Below are 23,680 nucleotides of genomic sequence, written 5' to 3'. Positions count from 1 at the left end.
GGCAACATTTATGTTAAGGAACTTCTACTGGATTTGGAAAAGAAGCCAGAGAGGGATGGAAGCGCAGAGCTGCTGACCTCAGGAATACAGACAGACCGATCAAGCAACGTTATGATAAAGTGTTTATTCTTTTTTTTTAAATATCAAATGTTTTTACACATCCATTTTGTTGATAAACAGTCCCCCAATATTAAAAAAAAATAATCAAAATCAAAAAGAGAATCAAGTGTGTATTACTTTGGGCAGAACCACATCCCATTCTCTGCTGCCACAACCACTCCTTCTGCCAGCCTCCTGGGAGGACTGCTGCAGTGGTCAGCCCAGAAGAGTAAATGACACAAATGCAACCAGCTTTAGGATTCCTGAGTATTGATTCCCTCAAGCTCCTTAAGTGAGTCTGTAAAACTCTTAAGCTAAAAAGCATCAAAGAGTAACCCAAACTGCTACACATTTGGATCACGGACTAAGCCTTGTCTACACAGTGCAGGAAGAAATCTCTCGAATGCTTCAGAAGGGAATGATGTACCCCAAACCAACCCCACTTCCCAAGCTGACTTCTGAGAAAGGCAGGGATATACCTCTGGATTTCCCCTCTTTAAATTCATGTTAGAGTTCTGGGGAGCCATCCAGCAAGAAGTCCAAGTCTGGTGAAGAAACCTCTAGGATCTGTTCCTCCTCTAATTTGTAAATGGCATAGTGTGTTAAAGAAAACTTGCCTGGAAGTTAAGCATTCAGCAAGTACACTTAAATATTGCTACTTCTGAGGAAAGGGAATGCCAAGAGGGGAGACAGGAAGAAGGGAACATACTGAGGAGGTACAAGGTTAACAGTCCTGGAGACCAAGTGTCTACATAGGAAGTTTAACATACATAACAAGAAGGCAGAGATTGTCACAATAATGCAGCTCAGCTCTGTCCAGCAGCAGGTAAAACCATCACCAGGAAACATTTCCTCCCCTTGTCACCATTACCTGTGCCCAGAAACTTTCAGATGTGGGTGTTTCACTGAACATCACCTCTCAGCTCACCTAGAGCCTCAAGTACAGAAACACATTTAGCAAGAGGCTGAGCAAATTCCTTTGGCATCCTCAAGAACACATCCCAGAAACCCACAGCAAGAGACACGACCACAGTGGCTCCAGCAAACACCCAGAAACAAGCTCTGCAGACCCACTGGGGCATGCCACAGGCGCTGGCATCTTTAGGAAGCAGCCTCTTGAGTCTTGCTTTACTCTCTATAGATGGACTTGTAAATAGTTTTGCTAAGCTGATGTGACATTAATACATTGGAGCAGTGATTAATGAGGAGGGGGAAGAGAGTGAAGAGAGGCCAGGATACATGGCTCATTGGAAACCTGAACAGCTTTTGGTGTTGCCTTGATCCCCTGCTCTAGCCAACAAGCTGTAGCAGCCTACATAGAGCTATTCCCACTTTGTGGGCCAGGGATCACTTGAGAGATTGCTAAAGGCTGAGCAAAAGATGTGTGCGTACAGCAGAGAGGACACACATGCACGTTAAAACAGAAGACAACTTTTAGACAATGTTCACTAAATACAAGTTCTATTACATTTTATTTTAACCTTAAATACTCACCACGGCCCCAATTTTCTCCAACGTAAATCTTGCTCCTAAAAACCTGATTCTCTAATTTAGCAGCACGTAGCCATTCACCCAAAGCAAGGCTCTGAAATGAAGAGATTTAAATCACCAGGCTTGGACTAACTTGATCAGAAGAGGTTTTACAAGTATTTCTCAGTTGGGGTCAGGCTGTTTCCAGCAGTCCAGAGAAAGCTACCCAGGAAATTCTAGCACTATTGATAAACGCTTCAGTAACAGCTTTGGCAGAAGGGCAGATTTCAGAAATGATATTTGACAAAGAATAAATCTGAGCATTGAAGCAAATTGGCTGCTGCTCTAAAGCTTTTATAGCATAAATTCTGTATATGCAGTCTGAGTAAATGAGGCCATAAAACTAGAGCCTTTAACCAGCTTGGTGCTATGCAGCAGTACTTTGTCTAGCTATTAGCAATCGCTTCTAAAACCATGAAGTGTAAATACAAAAAGGGTATATACCACTGAACAGCCACTATCTGATGCTTCCAGAAGCTGGCTGCAGGCTAAGGGTGCAAATTCAGCTCTCATGCATCTGAGGGCTGACCTGCAGCTGGTGTCTGTGCACCAGATGGGGGTTTGCCCCTAGGACCACCTCACTGAGCCCCAGGGTGTCAATCAGGAGCAGATTCAGCTGGTTAGACTGAGGACGCTCTGATCTGAGAGCCTCATTCTTGTTGCTGCTTTTGACAAGTGAACCAGATGCAGATGGGGACGGGTCTAATATATCTTATTTCCTAAGGCTTCTAGAGGGACATCTGATGACACTGTACTCCCGCACCAGCCCAAGCGTTACCCTTTTCAGAGGGAGCTTTTGCTGATTTGAGGTGCTCTCTGCAAGGAGAATATGTAAAAAAAGATAATACTTCAGCAAGTGTAACACGTACCACCTGCCCAGTGAAGATGATAAAGCTGTGTTCTTGCCTCAGTAAGTCGTTTTGAACAGAGCCTCAAGTGAATTACTCAATGCTGCTCTGGCAAAGGGCTCCCAAACAGCAGAGCACTGCCTGCTGCCAGCATCACAAGGAGCAGGCTATAAGCTAAACGCATCTGGGAGCCCAAGGCCTACCTGGTACCTTCACAGTGCGTGCAAAAGCTCCATTTGACAGACAGGAATGCCTTAAAGCTGTTGGCTCCTCTTAAAGGACCTCCTGGCTGCCCAAACATCTACGAAAAACCTGACCACCACAGCTCACTGACACCACAGACCCCTGCGAGTTCACAGATGAAACCAAATTTGTGCTGGTTTTTCAATGCCACCCTGCACAAAAACAAGCCTCGCACACATGGAAGCAAATCTGCCAAGCAACAGGGAAAGCAAAACACCAGGAACACAGGCCAGAGACAATGATGACAACAAATGAAAGCCACGACAGAAACACGTGTCCAGCTGCTGCTGACCCATCACTTCAGGTGTAGCTCAAAGCAGAAGATTCCAGATGAACACTTGACACAAAGCCACTTTTGCCATCTGCAAGTGGGACCAAGTGAAAAGTTCCTACTTCAAATTTGGTACCATTTTTCAGCCACACTTTCCTTCCCCTTCCCCAGCCCCAACATGGTTGTGGGGCTTTGCAGAACATCACAGAGTAATTCATCCCCCCAAAAACAACATCTGGAAAGGGCTTCCTACAGCACAGCCTTGGTGAGTCCTCTTCACTCACCTGGGACATCCCAGAAGGCCACGATTGTTAATGCAGAAGCCACATCAGTGCATTTGTTTCATAAACCCTATTGGGGAGTCCTCGCTCTCTGAAGAGGTATTAAATTAGTACCCACCAGCTGCTGCTGGTGCCCCACAGTTTGCATTTCCACAGCTGAGAGGCTGATCATCCCCAAACATCCAGATAAAACTAGTGCAAAGCAGATTTCTTCATCCTCCTGATCACCCCCTGCTTGGTGCATAGAGAATGCATCCACTGCAACAGTTCGTTCTTCCCCGGGCAGAGGGAGCTGTAACACATGGATGGTTTGTTATAATTTAATCATTTTGCCTTAAAGTGGTTAAGCTTCTTCTTTTGTCTGGGGGAAACACGGTTTGGGCAAGGCTAGAAAGAAAATGTAAACCACTCCTTTTCCATCCCCGCCCCTACAATTAATACCAGCACATCTTCAAATAAGTTAAAACGTCTCTTTTAAGTTTTGGTAGCACCAAATTCTATCTCTTCCCTTCTTCTATCCCCATGTTGTAAACTTGAACACACTGGCCCAAGAGCAGAAAAGGGTTTGGCAAAACCAGGCATCAGCCTTCCCTGTGCACACCCAAAACCGCACGTATCCAACCCCTCCATGCCCTGTACTCCTCCTGCAAAGCACTACACGTCTGTGGGCATCTACAGACCTTTAGTAGCTGCCACAGTAGTTTCATGTGTCACAGATGTTGGGTTATGAAGCACAGGAGGGCTAAGCCAGATCCCAGAGTCCATTTGGACACGTGCTGCCGTGCCGGCGCCGCACCGAGCTCAGTGTGCCGCTCCTGTCCTGCACACAGGCACCCTCAATTCACTTCACAACCTGCTCTGCACCGGCCAGGGCAGGCACCTGAATGGCTTCTGCTTTTTATTCATAACATTGGAGCTTATTCTAAACTTGTACATTGAAACAAACCCATGAATTTTCATCCAGTATGCATCGTTAAAAGCTATTCTGTCCACACAATGCTAGGACGCTTTTGTTCTTTTCAAAGGCCAAATCTAACGAGTGAAACAGAAGAGACAATTTACTTTGGCTGCAAAGAATTAAAACCTGGCTCACATTCAGCTTGTACATCATGGTGTGTAATTTGGATATGTCCTTTAAAAGAAAAGACACCCCAGTCAGCTACCTCTTCCGTGGTTATGTAGGAACAACGATACTCTTAGCCAGCAAGATGAGAAGAGCAAGATCCGTGTTTCCATCTGCTTGTTGCAAAGCCTCAAGAGCTTCCCGCATGGTAAAACCAGCACCAAGGATCCGATCAACATCAGCTGCAGGGAAGGCAGGGAGGGGAGAAGCTCCCAAGGCAAGTCCAGTACAGGCCAATGGTGGGTTCTGCACTGGCTCCTCACACCCACCCAGGCATGGACCTTCTGGAGCACAACTGCTGCTCCTCCTGGGTGCTCCTGTGCACAGGCTCTGAGTATCTTGAGGTGCACCCTCATCCACAGTGGGTGCAGAGGAAACAGATGTCTTCTGCTCCAAAGTGGGACCAGCTGGACTCCGATGACCTCCTGCCAAAACCTCCTCCTGCTCAGAGCTCTGCTGCTGGTCAGATGTGGCTGCAGAATTCACCATGACCAAATCACTCTTACCTGAAACCTGAACCTCAGAAGCACCTTCTCCAAGAGCAGACTGTATGTGACCACCAGACCCAGCACTGATGTTTTTGATGCCACAATCACAAGGCTCCTTCCCCTCTGCTTTTCTACCTTCAGACCTCACCTCATAGGAGGAACAACTCTGTTCTGGATCCGAGCCTTTCTGCTTATCTTCAGAAAGCCCCTTCTGCTGTGCTGCTGGCCCTGTGTGAGCCATTTCCAGCTGAGAGACTTCTTCATAGGCAAGGATTTTACATTCTCCTTTCCGACTGACAACCAAGAGTTTGTGAAGCTCTTTCAAGGCTGATGCAAGAGAGAAACATCGCTCTTCAGAAGTTCTTCCTGGATCCATGTCCAGTGGATGGATGCTGGAAGGGGAAGAGCTGCCTTCAGCCACCAGCTGGTTATACAACTCAGTATACTTTGCAGGAATCTCACCAGTGCTTTTAGACTGTGGAACGTCACCAATGGAACGCGGATCACTCAAGGAGGATACAGACTTCAGCGACTCCACTTCCATGGAAAAGGCATGTGAGTTCAGGTTGGATCCACTTCTGTTCCCAGCCTGCTGCTTCTGCTCACTTGTTGAACTCTGCGCTTCAGCTGCAGGCTGCTCAACCACATCTACTTCCATTAAGGCTTCCGTATGTGTACAGCTGAAGGAGGCTGACATTTGGATACTCCCCTTCCCACAGGAAAGACCTGGTTTCTCCAGTCCACCTCCTCTCACTTCCACAGGAGGATTTTCCATCTGGCTGGCTTCTTCCACAACAGGTTTCTCAACCTCGCCAACACGGCAAGGAGGTTCTGGGTCAGTTGTCTCAGCTTGCTCCTCCAGGTGTTCCTTCTCTGGTTCTTTGTGTGTCTGATGCACTATGGGAAGCTCATGCTTCCCCTCCTGTTCTGCAGACAGACATACATCTTGATTTTGCCCATGTTCAGAAGCAGTGTCAGCCAAACTATTTGCTTTTGTCACTACCAGAGGACGTTCCTGACCACGGTCTTGTTCTTCAGCTTTACATTCTTTTTGACTGTCTGCAGTGCGTGTTTCTTTGAGTGTCTTCTGTGAAAGGCAAGCTGGATTGCAACAGGGCACCTCCCCTGGCTGGGGAGACGGGCCATTATTTGCCAAGGAAACGTTACTGGAAAGATGTGATAATAGGGGAAGTTCTTCTTCTGGGGTTATCTGGCATTCAGTTGAAGACTCCAAAGACTTGACGGCTCTAGGCTCAATGGGCTCTGTGAGGCTGGATTCGGATGAGCAAACTGAAGCAGGGGCAGAGACAGAACGATCAAGTAATTGATTTGTGGGATTACAGATCTTGGAATTTAGTCCTGAAGACTGGACTGGATTTTGAAACCCATCAGAAGCTGGTAATGAGGGCATTTCCAGTGAGGTAGTTTCTTTGTCACTATTCTCTAATGGAAGACAGAAAGAAAGTAGTCAGGGCACAGGAGAACTGTGTTTTCACTGTAGTAAAGAGAACTTATAAACCAGTGGCTGTAAATACCTGGTCTGTGGCCCATTCCAGCTGCAGTAAACACACACTACATGCATCAAGGCTTCTGACGTTCTGTTTGGATTAGGAAACAAACACACCAAACTTGTGTTAGCATTCAGAGCACACCACATGCATGGTTACAGTCCTGCGACCTCGCAGCTCCCCTCCCGAATGTCCATCCAGAGAGTGTGGAAGCAGCTTGAGCTCCTCCTGTTCACTGCTTCCAGGAGTTCTGCCTGGGAAATTCCTTGCGTCAAGTCAAAAATAACTCTGCTGAGAACCATTTTAAGGCTGTTCTGTACTATCTAAGCTGCAGAGTGGTCCGTGGGTGATACTACACATAGGATAAAATATACACAGCACAAGGCACATGTCTGGTTTGTTCTCCGTAAGACTGAAGATATTCAGGCAGCATGTTTCAGGGCTATGAGAACTGAGATGACAACACAATCCCTGCGCTGTGCTCCCAGCAGTGCCAAAACACCAGCTTGCTGCAAAAGGGAAGCATAAAGATCCTAGGGTGAAAGGCAGAAACCCCCAAAAGAATTGCTGGCCAAGGCTGGCATGAGAGAAGCAAAGGAAGAGACAGCCTGAAGTCAAACCCAGCTCACTGCTTCCTTCTCCACCCTGAGAACAGATGGACTGCAGATCTCTATCAGGAGCACCAAACACTGGCTCTAGTTATCAGGAGAGATTAAATAAGAGAACTTATCTTGCTAATAGTCTAATCTTGCTAATATATCGGCTCTCACACGCTCAGTAATTCACCAACATGACCTTTGCAACAGCAGCACCTGTTCTTCCATTAAAGCCCTACTCTGTTCAGTGTCAGATATCCAGATTGTGCTGCATGATTTGTTTCCTTTAGTTTCCCTTCCCAGAGGCCTCCAAACTCAGTGTTTTACCTGAAGTCTTTCTCTTTCTGCACATACCCAGGTGTACTGGGGACAGCTAACCATTCCCAGGCACAGCTAAGAATTCCTTCAGGTCCACAACATGGAAGAAATTTGCCTTTCTCACTTCAGCTACTTGTTTCTTTTATTCTCTGTTAAACAGCAATGATGCTGCACTACCACACCCCGATCAATATGCTTTAGTATAAAGAACAGCAGCCGCTGCACACAGCAATCCCTTCTGCTGCCTGCACATCTGGTCTTAATGCAGCTACAACAACTCGGAGATGCTGGAGTATTAAAAAGCCAGAATTATCCTGCAGATCTGCAGACTGCTCAGCTTTCATCCGGGTGGCAAAGAGGCTTCAGACACAGGATACGGATGAACACCAGGGGGATCTGTTTCTGTCTCTAAGCAGCAGGATTACATTCACACTCTCTGCTCCCAAGGCAATCCTTCAGAGAGGAAGCAGAACTGTCTTTTGATTCAGTGGGTTGGTAATAAAGGGTCTGATCAGACACGAGGGAGTTGCTGTCATTTAGACAGCAGAAGTAGCTGGTAGCCTGCCAAGCACTCCTCCACATCAGCCTTCCGAGAGCCATTGTCAACCTGCTCCATGGGTATCTACAGGAGCTGAATCCCAGCCCTGTCAAGGGCATTGATCCAGCTAACACTGGGAACAAACTCTTCTCCACAAAGTGCACCAGCAGGAATAAATTCCTCCCTACATTAGGAAAAACCTGAGTTGCATTTGTGGTGACAGTGCCTTTCTTGTATCGAGCCTGTCAGGATGAAAAGCTGTGTAAGGGGTAAACTACTGAATACACTTCCTAAAGCTACTGCAGTTCTGCTGCCAGTTCTGTAAATCCTCCATTGTCACCGAGTCTCCCAGTGGCAGGGGAAACACTTCGTATAGGCAGAAAAGAGCAAGCTCTCAGAGATAAACAGACGTGGAGGATCTAGATCACAGTAAAACACAACGGGGCTCCACGACCACCTCAGCTGCCCTTCTGCAGGTGTTGAAGCGTGGGATTCAGGGGATGAAGTAAAGCTCAGGAATCACCCAGGTGCATTCAGAACAAGAACTTTAATAGCCCCCAGATGTATGCAGCAGTGTCTGTTGTACCATCTACCAGAAGGCAGCAAAAAGTCAAGCTGTTATGAAAGAACACAGGCCTTGTAGAGAGCCGAGCTTCCTTGGTGCTGCATTACATCCGCTCCTGCTTCACCTTCCTGTTCTTTCACTTGGATTTCCTGGTACCATCTGGCAGCAACTAATAGTTTGGGAAGAAAGGAAGAGGGTATATTCTGGCATCTTTGGATATAGCCAACAAATGCCTGTGGGCCAGAGGCCTGTAATACATCTAAGACTAAGAGTCAGTCTAAACAAGACCTATCTCAGTTTTGTGCACTGGTGTTCTACAAGCATTAAATGAATACCCAAAATGATTTCCTGTTCTCATACATCTCTAAGGCTCAGCAGCAGTGGTGAACTGTGGATTGATTAGTCTGAACAAAGCCACACGGCCTTTGGAACTGCAGCTGCATAAGCAGCTTTAACTCCTTTTAGGCACTTTTCATTTTAAAGCACTCAATTACAACACCTTTGTTGTAAAGGCTCATATTTTGGGATGAGGTTTGCTTTTTATTTGACCCTTTCAGTCGAGAACTAAGCCCAACCAACTACGATGTCTGCAAAATCTTCTCTGAAATAGAGATACTGCAAAAACCAACCCAGGCTTCACCAAGCTCAACATCTGAACAGGAAAAGCACTCATATTTACACCTGCACGTTTCCTCTGCAGGTTATGTGAGGAGACAGGAGCTCAAGCTGCTGAGTCTGACCTTTAGCGCTGCCAAAACCTGAGAGGGACAAGGTCAAATCTATGTTTGTGTTTCTCTCTATTTGCTGTGACTTAAGAAACCCACCAATTTGGCTTTAAAAGTCAAACTCCTAAACCATTTCTTGCTTATTCATTAAAGCCAGGCCTTCCTCTCAAGGTTTTTACATCTCTGGAGAACTTGTATTCTTAGCATGGAAGCAGACCGGTCAAAGGGACCAGTAAGTGCAGTCCTGAGCTCCCCTTGATGGAACAACTTCATTATTTGCATGAAAGTCACTACTTACTCTTTGGACTATCAAGCAGCAACTGGGAAGTGTTAAAGAAAAATGTCAGTGCATTACAACTGGTTATATATATACATACAATATGTATTTATATTATATATAATATGTCACATACAATCAATATATAAATGCATATTTATATATATTTAACCATATATATATATATATGGTTAAATCTGGTTATCACACTTCAATTGTACATATGCACATGCTAGACTCTTCAAAAATTAGCAATAAAAATGTTGAAGAAATCAAATTTATCAGCTCAAACATGACCCAGCATGTTTTGCATGTGTGTGGGAAGCAGAATCTCACTGTGTGCTTTCAGGGGGACAATCAGCAGTAAAACTTGAAAGTCTCTAGAAAGCACTTGCATGTAAAATGTTGTCTTTAAAGGTTTTGGAAAAGGCCCAAGGAATACACTTTGTGAGGTGTTCACAGCTTCATGGAACAAAAATAATGAAGCTTTCCTCTAGTCAAAAGCCTATGCTGGAGTGAAGGGAGGAATTAAACAGACACTTCAGGTCACAGCTTTCAGCTATTTTGGCATTTCCACTTTGCATTTTGCAGCTACCAAATTCTTCCATAGCCTAAAGTAGGGCTTCATTTGTGCAGCTCATGGATTCCAGAGGCACAAGGAACAGAACTATGGGGAGGGTGAAAATCCTCTTTGCAGATACACATCAGGATGTGACTTCAGCTGCTGCTTTTGAAATTCAGAGCACCAGCAGCCTCGGTAAGAGAAGCACTTCACCTTCCAAGGGCACAAGCACCACTCTAAGGAAAAATGCTGAAATAGTGCTAGTTCTAAGAATTGTCATCTTTGGTCCAGAAAATTGCTCTTACTGCTTCAGCTCCTCTATTTTTACATGCTGCAGCTATTAAGAGAGTACTTGTGGAAGCCCCCACAAAGCTGTCTTTACATGAGGCTGCTGAAATATCACCCAATTGAGCCACGTCCCTGCCTAGGCACTGCAACTGGTGCCAGAGACAATCATTTATCTCCACACCTCTGAAGGCCAAGAAACCAGAGCAGGTAGGAAGTTGCAAGGAGAGCACACATAAACAGCAAGCACCCCCAAATGCCTTCATGCAAATTTGCTGTACAGAAAGGGAGAGAGAAGTGTAGTTAGAGGCAATGAGCATGAATAAAGCCCCTTCCTCTCCACTGTTTACTTGCTGGTGCTGCATTAAACTGCATCTCCTAGGTGCTGAGAAGGGGGAACTGCTGAGTGACACCCTGCCACACAGCAAGGGAACTATGCACATCAGTATTTCAATGGGGCAGCTCCTGGTACCTGCTTCCTCTACGGATTTCTGTATTGCTTCTGCTAGTTCCTGGTCTGCGATCTCCTCTGGCCGGATGTCCTCCCGCCCGGCCCCATACGCCAACCGGGCACACTCCGGGAGCTCGCCCTCTGGGAGGAACGTGGTCTGTGAGCCTGTCGTGCCAATCACCAGTACATTCTTCTTGAGATCAATGGAGCACTGTGAAAGAGCATCAAGACATCAGGGGCCTGGGTAAGAGCCAGCCCATTCCCGGAGAAAAAGGAGAAACAAGGTTAAACAATCCACTTCCAATGGGAAGAGCTCACAGCAGCCAATTGTGGGCCAAGAGCATCAGCTCTGAACAAAGGGGCTCTTATGACCTGCTTTGTGACAAATCATTCAGTTGGAAAGCTCTGAGCATCTTCAATCAGAGCAAAAAACTTGCCAGACGTGCTCCAGCTATCCACGATACATGAAGTATATGTAATGTACTTCATAACTGGATGGAAGATAATCCACCAGCAACTCTCCCCAGAAAAATCCTAATACATTCCCAGACAAGGAAAGCATTTCTGTTGCACTTAGCACTGAACTTGGAAGAAGCAGTAACTGCTTCAAAAGAGGTCAGGAACTGGAGCAGCTCTGCTCTGGAGCCAGGCTGAGAGAGCTGGGCTGGGGCAGCCTGGAGAAGAGAAGGCTCCTGAAGGGGAGACCTGAGAGCAGCTCCAGTGCCTGAAGGGGCTGCAGGAAACCTGGAGAGGGGCTTGGGACAAGGGATGTAGGGACAGGCCAAGGGGAATGGCTTTAACCTGCCAGAGGGGAGACTGAGATGAGCTCCTAGGCAGAAGCTCTTCCCTGTGAGGGTGCTGAGGCGCTGGCACAGGGTGCCCAGAGAAGCTGTGGCTGCCCCATCCCTGGCAGTGTTCAAGGCCAGGTTGGACACAGGGGCTTGGAGCAAGCTGCTCTAGTGGAAGGGGTCCCTGCCTGTGGCAGGGGTTGGAGCTGGGTGAGCTTTAAGGTCCCTTCCAACACAAACCATTTTAGGATTATATGTTTCTATGAGGTTCTGATACCTGATGCCTTTTAAGCATATCCAGTCCTAGAAGCATGTCCATGGGCTGCTCTTCAAGGATTGAGAAGGAGCACGCAAGGAAATCCCCTTCAATCTGGACCTGAGCTGAAATATAAGGAAGAGAGTTTACCTCCTTGCAATACCTACAGTGCAATAAATCTACTCTCAGCTCTTTGACCTCCTGGGCAAGGCCTGCTCCTGGCAAATCTGAAACCAGAGCTCTGACATAGCATTTTGGTCACTGCACATCCAGCCCTGTGCAAGCCTTAGGGACTACCAGGCCTGCCTTGGTCTCAAGAAGCTAGTTAAGAGCTGACTGCTGTAGACCCTTACTGCTCATCTAACCCTCCAAGCCTGAGGATCTGTACAGTGAAGACAATCATTTTTCAGACAATAAGGACAATCTTCTCTCATCCAGAAAAACTGCACAAAAGCACAGCCAATCTTCTCAAAGGAATACAACACACTCCACTGTACTGGAGCCCTCCTGAGCAAATCATACTGCCCAGCAGTCCCACCCCAAAGACATTAGCCGTGTTTTTGCACCCAGACTGAACGCATCCTCTCTCTGTCTGCAGGAGCTGAGGACTCCTGCACCTAAAAGCGTTAAGGTAATTCCATTAAAAAAGCATTAAACGAGACAAGCTTTCCCTGAGACAAGCAAACACTCTGCAGATGCACTTTTATTTTACTCTGTGGGACCTCCTAACAATTACAGCATTAAACCAGATCCTCTTGGCGCCAAGAGTGCGGGAAATGCAGTCACACTGCTGCTGAAGCTGCCCCGTGCAGAATGCCAGCACTTACCTAAGTGCACTCTGCCAATGATTTTCTGTGTCCCTACACCTTTAGCAATGCCAGCCCATCGCCGATCTACCAGCCTCATGATGTTGCACCTTTCAGCACAAGCTTGGCTCATGATGGTCATCTGGGCACCTACCAGCAACAGAATTGGTGTTAAAACCTGAGAGCTCAACACAGATGCAAATTCTCCCCTGGAAGGGCTTAAGATCTTGCACTCAGCAGCTGGGAAACCAACCTGCCTGCATCAGGCAACTGCACTGGGGTGTAAAAGTTTCCTGTGAATCCCACTATGTTGAATGGACTGTAATCACACAGCAGTGTTACTGTAGAGCTGGAATAACCCCAAGTACTTTCCCTTTAAGGCTGTGGCTGGGAAGCACTACATTAAAGGAACGTGTAATCCCCCCCATCTGTAAAATGAGATAAGGCAGACACGTGGCAGTGACCGTTCTGGCACTGAAGCCCAGAAATTCTCCCAGGAGCCTTGATCTGAGGGGCTCAAGCACTCGTGTGTGCTGCTTCTCTCAACAGTTTTGCCTTATGCAATGCCCAGGCTGCTCTCAGGCTTTAATTAGATGCTTCAGAATCTTCTAACACGGTGCTTTAGTATGGAATTTTTGGGCAATGATTCTGGAACAACTGCTGTCTCCTTCAGTGAGACAAAGGAGAGCAGAGAGGTGAATAAAAGCCAGTTCACCTGAGTCAACAAAGGCTTTCACTGGATGTCCGTTGACTTTGCAGTTAATGTACAGCATCACCACCTGCCCAAAGCTCTCTGGGGCCTCTTCCATTGCTATCGTCATATTTTCTTCAATGTTTTGTTGCCTGATTTTAATGGAGAAGAGAGAGAAGAATCAGACCTTCTGTCAGCTGAACCTTACAAGCATCCCTCTGACTTACAAACAGACCCAGAAATCCCACCCACTGCAGCTCACCTTACAAACAGCACACCCAGAGCACACCAGGGACTGCTTCATTAGCTACACACAGGCTTCCCAGATAAGGAGTTGCTATTAATGACCTTGGCTTAATCCAGAGCCATGGAGACTGCTCCTTCCAACACCCTGCCTAGCTCACACTACAGCTCCTGACAGCCTTCTGTTTGCAACAGAAACCCATCACCACAGAGTTAACCTGGAGCGCTTGTGAGCAAAAACCCTGTGTATTTATTACTCTAAAATAAAGCACTGAGGGCACACAATGACAACGTTGCCAGTAGCTACAATGCTGGAATCCCACACAGCAGCTGAACGTTCAAATCCTCCAACGTTTCCCTGGTATCTTCTCTTTGCCCGGCACAGGAAGGGAGGGAGGTGAGCAAAACCGCAGTGAGAAATACCACCATGAGCATAAACCTCTGGTGCAATTTCAAGCCTATAGAAGAAACATGCTTCCAGAAGCCCACCACAGCCCAAGAAGTATCTTGGAAGTGATGGGCATCCACAGCAACTGTATCTGAAATAGCTTCATCTACCAAAAAGGGAGAAGGGCTTCCAATTTTGATGCCACTTCATTTTAACTCCTCAGTAGGGGAAGGGGAAAACCTCAAGCTCCACTCTTATCCATCTTCTGTGCTGTGGTAAGCCTTCCCCCAAGAATGGGGAGATGAGGTTTCTTGGTGGTGAAGGATAAATAGTTAATGGCCCCGATACCTGGTTCACTTGGGAGCTAAAGCACCCTACTGCCAGCATGCCCCACTTCATGTATTCATGCATCATATTGTCCTGTCTTCTATTATTTAGCTTACACTGGATACACAGTGGTTAATCTTCAGTTTGTTCTCTTGTCAAATCCATTACTCTGTTTTCTCTGTGCCTGACACTCCATCTAAGGTACACTCTGAAGGGCAGAAATGTGTCTCAAAACAAACAGGACACTTGCCACAGCCTCCTGTCAATCCTGGGCACAGCACATCTAATGAAGCAAAGAGTTCAAGGTGTGAAATCTGGGGACAGCTGCATGGCCTCGGGCACATCACCTTTATCTGTCACCTCATCTATGGAAGCAGGAAAGCTTTCCTGTGCCTCAAGCAACGTTTTGCTATCTACAAATGTGTGTTTTCCTGCTTTGCTAAGCAAAGCATTTATCCAGCACCAACACCTTGTCAGCTGCAACACAAGAATGACTCTTACTGCAACTGAATTTTGGTTATGGTCAACTCTGAGCCTGAACCAAAAGGGCATTTCTGAGCTGAGGAAAAAAGCATCCAACATGATCTGACTCAAGGATTTATCACTCAGTGTAAGAATCAAGCCCCAGCCCAATGCAATTACACTTGGAAGACAGCACGAGGGAGGGAGCGAGTGCTGATGAACAGAACATATTTCTACAGAACATCTCTTCTGACAGCAGCGATGTTCCGGGTCTGGAATTAGCCAGAGACACAAACCAATTAGCAGTACACAAAACCCAGTCTGGAAGGCAGCTGGGAGAAATGACGCCACGTTGCTGTGCAGAGAGATCAGCCTAGAGACTAGCACAAGCCCGAGGTTCAAAACACACCTGAGGCACCCAAGTACCACCTCGCCAGAGGATCTCAGCTCTTGTTTCAAAGGGAACCAGCTTAGGCAGCTCTGGGACATCACATGCATGGACAGTGATACTGCTGCCTCATGATCCGTGCTCAGATAGATACCTCTGAAGGACGAGGTACACCCACATGTCCCTGAATCCCAAACTTCCCATGTGCAAAGGCGGCTCAGAGCATCGCCCTTCAAGCCAATGCATGTCTTAAGGCAGGATCTAAACACGCTCCATGCATCTTCCATGGAAAACACACCGTGGATGGAGGCACTGTGAAGACCTCCAAAGCCTGCAAGTGACTTTGGTTTCCTACCTTATGTCTTCTTCTATCTTGGCCTGTGCCTCAAGATCAAAAGGGTCAGCTGAATAGAGCCGGATCCTCTCCTGCTCCCGGCGGGCTCGGTCCTGCTGCTGCTCCAGCAACACCCTGGTGAATTTCTCTGCAGTACCAGGGAGACACAGAAATGCTCTTTACTGGAAACCGCTCTTAAAATCAAGGTCTGGCACAGCAAACTCTTCTTTCTATGCCAGCACGCACTCAGGGCTAGAGTCAACAGCACATGCAAAAAAAAGGCTTCCTCTGCAGACAGCACTGATGGACCACAAAGGACCAAACCTGGGAACGCCCTAGGATAAAAACTGTCTGGACTCTTTCTCCTTGTGTCTGCTACCCAAACTCAGCACAATCAGACTCGATTTCCCTGCACATACATTTTTATATGGATGAAATATGGAGAAAAACACAAAGACAATATTTAAACCAAAGAGCTGCCATTAAACCACAAATTCATTCTTCTACTGCAGCAAGAATTGCCTACACAATATGCCAAAAATACCCAAACAGCTGCAAAACCAGCAGATAAATGAGACCCGAAGCACAAATCAGGACTAAGAATCTGCACAACTCAATTGAGAGGCTTAAGTGCATGTGCATTTTGAAACAGCTTCAGAGATAGATAGAAGGGAGGTTTCACAGCTCTCAGCAAGATGCCCATCCCCAAAAACAGCTTGCAAAATGTGCCACATTTTACACTCAGTATTCCCAGTAAAAGAGCAGCCTGTGCACCCAGCAAAAAACAAAGGCAAAATGAAGGCTAACAACAAAACATACTTTAAACCCAAGCAACACAGGCAAAGACCAGCATCCCCAGAGCTGAATACCTGCCACTGCAATCAAGAGGTCCTAGCTGGGACACCCACTTCCCAGTTTTAAGTGCATGTTTTAAGAACACAGTTTTTAGATCCCCACTTTCTGGATAGCCTCTGGCTGCTTTTTACGACTTGGATGTGAACATGTACATTCCCAAAAGGACTTGGCGATAAATGAGGTTCTGTAAACATAGAAGGTTGTGGGTTTGCTTCCAGAAACGCAGTTCCCATGAAGAAGGTCACTGGCTCAGAGACTGTTCAGGAAGGTATTAGGTGTATTTTCTTACTTGTTTGGGTTTTTATGTTTTAAATTAGGCTTCTGTATAGCAGGTACCTTCTACAGCACTTGCGGTACACATCTATGCATGTACTGGGGCATGAGAGCCAGAACTGGACTGGATCTGTGCCCAAACACTAACAGTAGCAGTAGAGAACAAGGCAAGCATGACCAGCTCAAACCCCGCCCTTCTAGCAGCTTGCTGTTGCCAGTTCTGGGCGTGTAGGGCTTAACCTCTCGTTTTCTGTGCCAGGAGCAGCACATCTTGACAAGGGGATGGAGAATCAACAGCACTACAGGCACAGCACTTGCAAGAAGAGCACAAGCGATGTGGTTTTAACTCTGACTATAAACTAAAGTTAGAATTGGGAAATGAAACAGACCAAGAATATTCATGCAAGCTCCTTTCTAGCTTTATTGGACAGCGAGAAATCACAAGGATGTAACCTTGAAAGTGGGGAAGAAAATCTCCTGCTAGAAGATATTTCATTCTCTGCCCATGGCAAGGGGGGTGGAACTAGATGACCTTAAGGTCCTTTCCAACCCTAACTATCTGATGATTCATTTTCCCAGACTCAACAGGATTTATTTCCTATCTAACTGTCTTGCAGCAGTTCAGAAAGCACAACTGCTGATGCCCACACCACCACTCTGTTTAAATACTGAAAGGACATGAGAGCTCACACCTTTAATCACATGAAGGATGAAGGACCAACACAGACTCAACTGCAGAGGAAATCAAGGACATGATACTAGGCTTCAATTGCACCCAAATTAATCACAGTGTTCAAGGCCAGGTTGGATAGGGCTTGAAGCAAGCTGCTCTAGTGGAAGGGGTCCCTGCCCGTGGCAGGGGTTGGAGCTGGATGAGCTTTAAGGTCCCTTCCAACCCAAACCACTCTGGAATTATGACTCTTTGAAAAATCAGATGCTGAGCCACTTGTGATCACAGAAACTCGACTCATCTGTGCAGCTGATATTTCAAAGTAGGGGATTGAGGATATTAAAGCAGCCAAGCAGGAGAAATACACCCAACTCAGCAGAAAGGTCTTGATAAGAAAGGAACCCTGCTTTGAGTATTCCCAACTGGCACCTTTTATCAGTGCCAACAAGGAGTTGGCAGCAAACACCCCAGTGAAACACCCGCAGCTGCCTTTTGTTAGGAGGGAGCTCCAACAAGTTCCAAACCACCTCCCAAAGGTTAACCCCCACCTCACCGAGGTCTCCGCTCAGCAACGCCTCTGCCAAGGGCGGGTTCCGCTCCTTCAGCAGCGACAGCTCGTGGGGGTTTGCGAGCAGCATCTCCCGGAGCAGCGCAGGGTTGTCCAGCCCCTGGGGGAACGAGGGGGCATCGGGAGGCGACGGGCGCAGGCGCTGCGCTGGAGGCGGCTGCTGCTGCTGCTGTGTGGATGTGCCCGGAACGGCGATGCTGCTGAAGTCTATCCTGGGCAGACCTTGAGGGAGAAAGACGTCAGAGGTGTTGGTGCTTCACGTTCACACTGCGAAAACCGCTCTTAATGCTGCAGTATTAGACCAGATTCTGGAGGAGCAGTTTGGAAGCATGGCCACGCATGCAGGTTACTGGGTTAGGGATGCCAGCATGGCTTGACGTAACTCGTCCAGCCTTCTATCTGGCCCGTTTTCTTATCCCCTGAAACGCACTCAGTGAATCACAGACTCGTTACTTCCAGCTTCACCAACGTGAATTCCACACGGAGGGATTGCAAGGCTGAACCTCACGTCTCTCTAAGGCGCTTCTGAATCTCACGGATTAAAACAACCAGGGAAAAAAAGAGAAGTGGCATTTCTGCAGACCTGCATTGCAGGTACCCATCCTCCAGCTGAGGCAGGAGGATGAAGACCTCAAACAATGCTCCCATGCCCTTCTCAGCCAGCAGCACCTTCTTTTCCAGCCATGTTTTATGACACGGATTTGCTGGGAATGGCTGCGGAATGCAGGACAGAGGAGCAGAGCTCTGCTCAGAGGAGTCTGTGTAGCACAGTTGCATAACTGGGTTTGTTGAGATGCAGCTTCTCTGGGTATCTGCCATGTGTGGATTCAAAGAGTACATCAATGCAGCCTTTTAATGCACCTGAGCCGTGCAGACCACATATTACTGTGCCATTACACCGGGTGGTTGTATAAATATTCACAGGCCTTTACAAATCCTTCTGTTCTGAACCAGTTCCCTTCCTTGCTCTCTCTGCATTCCCCCAGGAGAACAGTAAAATGATATTTGCTTCCTTGGAAGAAAAAAATCCCATTAAAAACAAGCCCTCTGGGTAATTTTCAAAGCCTCCCACCTCACCCCTAACCACCCTCCCTTCCAAGGTGTTTTGCTTAGTGAATCGCTAAAGGAGACTGACAAGACATGGAACTGGTGTTTGAGAAACATGGAGATCTTTGCATGCTCCGAGCAAATGTTAGCACAAATCCTTTCTCACCTGGGAAGCGGATGGAGGGCCGCGGCTCTACGGCCTCCTTCTGTCGCAGGATCACCACATCCCCGTCTTTCAAGCCATAGGAGGCCAAAGATCTGTTGTTGTCAGTCAGCGGCCGCTCCGCATAGACTATCTGTTCATGGAGAGAGAGCAGTGGAAAACCCCAGCAGTGCAAAGCAGGGGAAGATAAAAACCAGCAAGAGGTTATTATCTTAGGAAAGGCTCCAGTAAATCCTCTGGCCCCACCTTGAGCTTCAGAAGGGAAGGTAAGCAGTGCTCACCACAGCCCTGCCCAAGCACCTCCACCTCAGGCACAGAAAGGCCTCAATGAGTGGTTGGACAAGGACACAGGCTTGGTCTGTGGCTCCTCAAAACTCAGCATCTCGGAGAAGGGCTGGTCTCCTTTAATTAGAGGCCAACATTGTGAAAGAAGGTAAGCCTTGCCCTAGGCCTGTTCACCACACATTTCCAAACTCCAATCTCTAAGATCACAAGTCACAACCGTCTTCTACTGTGCTGTCAACACCTACTGACCAAGGACCAACTGCACACCCACAGGCAGCACCAATCAGGGCAGACCCACGGATGATGCAGTCCAATAGCTACAATCTCTGCCTTCTCCCACAACAGCTCCCCAGAATAACCAGTTTTACAAGGCCCACAGTAATCAGCTCAGTGATTTCCAGTTTATTTCACTGATGTAACTCTACCTGGAGATGAGGGTTCAGCACCCAAACACCCCTCCTGAGACTGCAATCAGCCTGTGGTGGGGAAGTAACTTCTTTTGACTATAAAACACATTCACATCATTTTCTATTAAGATAATCTGCCTTAACAAGGGGTCCACAGATTAAACATAAAATCATATTGAGATCAAAATGAACAATCACCATGGGAACATTTCTATTCACGTTAGATCTGTGATACCTACAGATGCCCTGAATTACAGAGAAGCAAGAAAACAAAAAGATGTGATTTACAGGAACAGATGTTCCCAGAAATGGTATCTGCTAAACATTACAGTTCCTGTGCCTCTATTGGGGCACAATGAGACCTGGTTCAACAGCTCCTACCCCTAAGCAGGAGTCCAGAGTGAGAAGTGCTGGAGAACTCAGCCTAAACCCGTCGGGCATATGATTGAATTTCACATTTACCACCTTGTTTAGCAAGACTGGGTCTGGAAAAGGCTGGTTCAGCAACAATGGGTTTGCTGCAGGTCAGGACTGGCAGCAATGGGGAGCAGCTCTGCAGTCCTCACGTGGATGTGCCACAGCTCTGCCCGATGCTATCGCAAGCAGTAGAGCCAAAAAGAAGATCCAAAAAGCCCCCCAGTTACTACATGTCTTAATGTCTGGAAGATGCTCCTGATGTTCACTGCTTTACTCCACCAACTCAGAAACAACACAGAATCTTACTAGTGTGCAACAGCTGAGATCCACCGGCAGCAGCAGTGCCGAAGACAGAAAATGCAAAACCAACAAGAACCCCATACCAACAGCAATCAGAGCCATCAGCCTGAGAGAATCCTGCACAAGCTTCCTACCTCCTCATTAACAATACACCTCCCAGCCTCAGCAGTACTGCACTAGACTGGGTTCCTTCCAAAGCAAACACAGGTCTGTAAACAATATTCCTTCCTATTGTGATGGCTTGCAAGACATTACCAGCATAATTCAGGTTAGGCTGTGATGGGAAGAGTCCCAGCGCATCCTCACGCGTTACCAGACGCGCCCTGCCCAGCCTGACTCACTAACACCGCTGCCCGCAGGGAAAGCAAGAGTGGGATGAATCCCAGCTGCACGTGCAAGTCTGAAATGGCAGTTCACCTGCTCAGACACTCGGGAAGAGACAAGTTAATCAGTTTAAGTGAGCTTTTGCCTCTGTCGCCTTCCTGGAATTGGATTTATGAACATTCGGCCTTAACACCTCAGACAATGAATTAAGTGCTCCGAGCTCACTCGACATCCATTAGCAGCCTGGCTTAGCAGCTTGTGACCCACTCTGCTCTGCTCTTAGAACAAGCTGATGTAATTTGGTGTGTTTGGATTGTCTCGTTTGCAGCACACTTTTGTTTGCTGGCCAGGCACTGGACATGGGCTCTTCTGGGGGTGGCCTGGGCCGGGATGCAGGTGCTAAGACCACACGATGGATGGATATGATACCACAGGGTAGAACATCCTTATGGAGCAAGGAACCCCAATCAAGAGCATGAGATACCACCAGCAACCACAGATCAATCCAAACGCAGAACCCATGAAATAACCCTATGCCCAGCCAAGGACAGGAGACACGTGGCATGTAAAGAAAGAGAAATGAAGGAAATCAAGGGTGCTGCAGAAGAACACGGTTCTGCCAAGAGCCTCCCCATCTCCCCTCCAGAAAAGCCACCACCTCGATGTGTGCAGGAAACCACAGTGAGCCAAATTAGTTCCCCTCTCCCAGCACAGCTCCTCTTATCACCACAGCCTGCCAGCAGCGGCCCTGTTATCTCATGCCACCCTGTGACCACAGCCCCTGCTCACCTCCACCCCAACTGCAGCACCCAGAATTAGTGTCACAAACCAGCAGAGAGTGAGAGTGGGATGAACCGTCCTCCACACACGAGAGGTTTACTCCACCCTGCACAACCCTGACTATGAAATTCATCCTCTCTTTAGTGATGATGTGACACCTTCAACATATGCCTTGGTTATGGGAAAATGGCAGCAAACTACGTGGTTTGGTGAATGTAACACTGCCTGTTTGAGGACGATGGCTTGAGCACACAAAATCCTTCCACACAACTTGCGTTGCTGATAACTTGTGGTTTTATACCTTTCTCCTCAGTGAAGGTCACAGAATCCCAGCCTGGTTTGTGTTGGAAGGGACCTTAAAGCTCCTCCAGTTCCAACCCCTGCCACGGGCAGGGACCCCTTCCACTATTGCAGCTTGCTCCAAGCCCCTGTGTCCAACCTGGCCTTGAACACTGCCAGGGATGGGGCAGCCACAGCTTCTCTGGGCACCCTGTGCCAGCACCTCAGCACCCACAAAGGTCCTCAAAATACTTCACAAGCACTAGGCAGAAACAATAGAGAAAGTGAATACACAGCTAGACAACATGAGAATGAAGCAAGGGGATGCACAAACAGCAGATGGGTGAGCAGGAGGAGGCAGTGATGGCTACAAAAAGCCCAGTGCTGATGTCCGATACCTGCAGCTGATTTCAGTATGAAACTCCATTGGTTTCATTGCAACAGAGCAAAACCAAGCAAAATGAAAGTAGAAACGCCCACAAGCCCTTGTTATCCTGACCCAGAGCTGGCAGGTGATGGAGGCCAAAGTGAGGAGTTACACAGTGGTTGTCCCCATTGCTGGCCACAAATTCAACAGCGGCTGCAACACAGCCACAGGGGTTTGCTGGAGCATAGGGACAGGAACCTTTGTGTGAGGTGGTTCCTCTCTACCTACCTACCAAAACCCAGGAGTTTTTCCCCTAAAGGAAAATCCATTTCACCTTGATTTTGTACCCTGGCTTTGCAGAGGACATCCGCCTCACAACCAACCTCTCTGTCTAAAACCAAAGGCTCAAGGCAGGGATAAAGCAAAACACCGCGTCAGGAACCTGCTTGGTGAGGGAACACGTCCACCTCAAGGGCTGCTTCAGCACTTTTTCCATCGCTGACTAATATTTCCTTCACTGGAAAAACACTTCATTAACTTAGACTGGGAAAAGGCTTAGGAAGCAAAAGTCATCCCACAAAACTCCACTAACTCTGCCAGTGCCCCGGGAAGAGGGACATCGCCCTGTCCAGCAATGCCTCGACAAGAAACGGGTAGAAACGGGGGGGGAACAGCAGGACTGAGCCCAAAACATTGAGTAAAGCCCAGATGGATGGGCAGACGGACGGGCAGACGGACCAGAGCCGCCCCCACGCCGCAGCCTGGTGTTTCAGCATGCTGTGAGTAAGCCCCGAACTGGGACTAGCAGGGGGATTTTGGGGGGAACCAGGCAGATGCTGTGCTCAGTCCCTGCACCTGCAAGGAAAGGTAAAGGAGACGAAAAGCCTCAGACTGCCCTTTCTGACCCGGCTGCGAGCAGGAATACGCTGATACAATAAATAAACCTCTTCCTGAGCATTTCGGGCTCGATCCCAGGCTCTGCCGCCCTCCCCACCCTTGATTCCGTCCCTCTCACTCCAAACTCTTCCCGACTTGCACACCGAATTCCTCCAACGCCTCAATAACAACACACATCCCTCTGTCCTCCCGTCAGCTACGCCGCGGGAGGAGACGGAGCCTTCCCCAAAGGAAGACACCGCCGGACCGGAGCCCTCTCCTGAGGGGACGAGGAGGGCTTGGAGAGCAAAGGGAAGCGTCTCTCCCCAAACCCAAAAGGTGGGTGCGAGGAAACACACACCCACCCCCCCCAAACAACCCCGAACTCGGGATGCGGCGGGGCTGAGGCCCCAGCGGGGCCTGGCGCGGGGACACAGGTTGTGGCGAGACCCCAAGGGCGGGGGTAGGGGCAGCGCCGGCCTGAGGCGGCGGGCAGGGCCTGACCTGGCTCTCAGACGCCGGAATGCCGGACTCCAGCTCGCAGAGGGCGCGGAAGTTCTGCAGCTCGAAGTCGGCGTCCACCTGCAGGGAGAAGGTGAGCTCGCTGCGGTCGCGGCGCAGGCAGAACACGGTGAGCAGCATGGCCGCCCCGCCGACACCACCACCGGGCCCGCCGCC

General features: G+C 48.1%; 1 protein-coding gene across 14 annotated transcripts; it reads right to left on the bottom strand.

Annotated features, from left to right (window-relative positions):
• Positions 1-105: 105 nt before the first annotated feature.
• Positions 106-23,680, bottom strand: DDI2 (DNA damage inducible 1 homolog 2). Of its 14 annotated transcripts, none has more exons than XR_009745782.1 (11): positions 23,507-23,680; positions 18,971-19,100; positions 17,743-17,979; positions 15,413-15,539; positions 13,274-13,401; positions 12,580-12,708; positions 11,774-11,877; positions 10,730-10,919; positions 2,074-6,326; positions 1,594-1,684; positions 106-716 (listed from the first exon to the last, which is right to left on the bottom strand). XR_009745782.1 is itself a non-coding variant. In XM_061466599.1 (10 exons), the coding sequence occupies exons 1-9, from the start codon at positions 23,642-23,644 to the stop codon at positions 4,447-4,449; spliced, it is 3,063 nt and encodes a 1,020-aa protein (XP_061322583.1). In that variant the 5' UTR covers positions 23,645-23,680; the 3' UTR covers positions 106-3,564; positions 4,436-4,446. The 14 variants fall into 14 exon arrangements, 5 of the variants coding, with proteins under 5 accessions (XP_061322583.1, XP_061322581.1, XP_061322585.1 ...); XR_009745783.1 differs by having other exon boundaries at positions 2,808-6,326; XR_009745784.1 differs by having other exon boundaries at positions 3,276-6,326.

The sequence above is a fragment of the Pezoporus flaviventris genome, unplaced genomic scaffold (assembly GCF_033815535.1).
Source record: "Pezoporus flaviventris isolate CSIRO_AGI_PZ_B2104156 unplaced genomic scaffold, CSIRO_AGI_Pfla_v1 ptg000042l, whole genome shotgun sequence".
In the NCBI taxonomy this organism is placed as follows: domain Eukaryota; kingdom Metazoa; phylum Chordata; class Aves; order Psittaciformes; family Psittacidae; genus Pezoporus; species Pezoporus flaviventris.
The sequence above is the reverse complement of the archived record's forward strand: the minus strand, read 5'-3'. Positions and strand labels throughout refer to the sequence as shown.

Bases quoted from the DNA above. Each gene is read 5' to 3' on its own strand.
- DDI2 (XM_061466597.1), bottom strand. From the start codon at position 23,644: ATGCTGCTCACCGTGTTCTGCCTGCGCCGCGACCGCAGCGAGCTCACC. The intron at 12,709-13,273 runs GTGAACTGGCTT...TGTTGCTGGTAG, and splicing joins GAAAGCCTTTGTTGACTCAG to GTGCCCAGATGACCATCATG. The intron at 10,920-11,773 runs GTATCAGAACCT...GCTCTTTCACAG, and splicing joins ATATGCTTAAAAGGCATCAG to TGCTCCATTGATCTCAAGAA.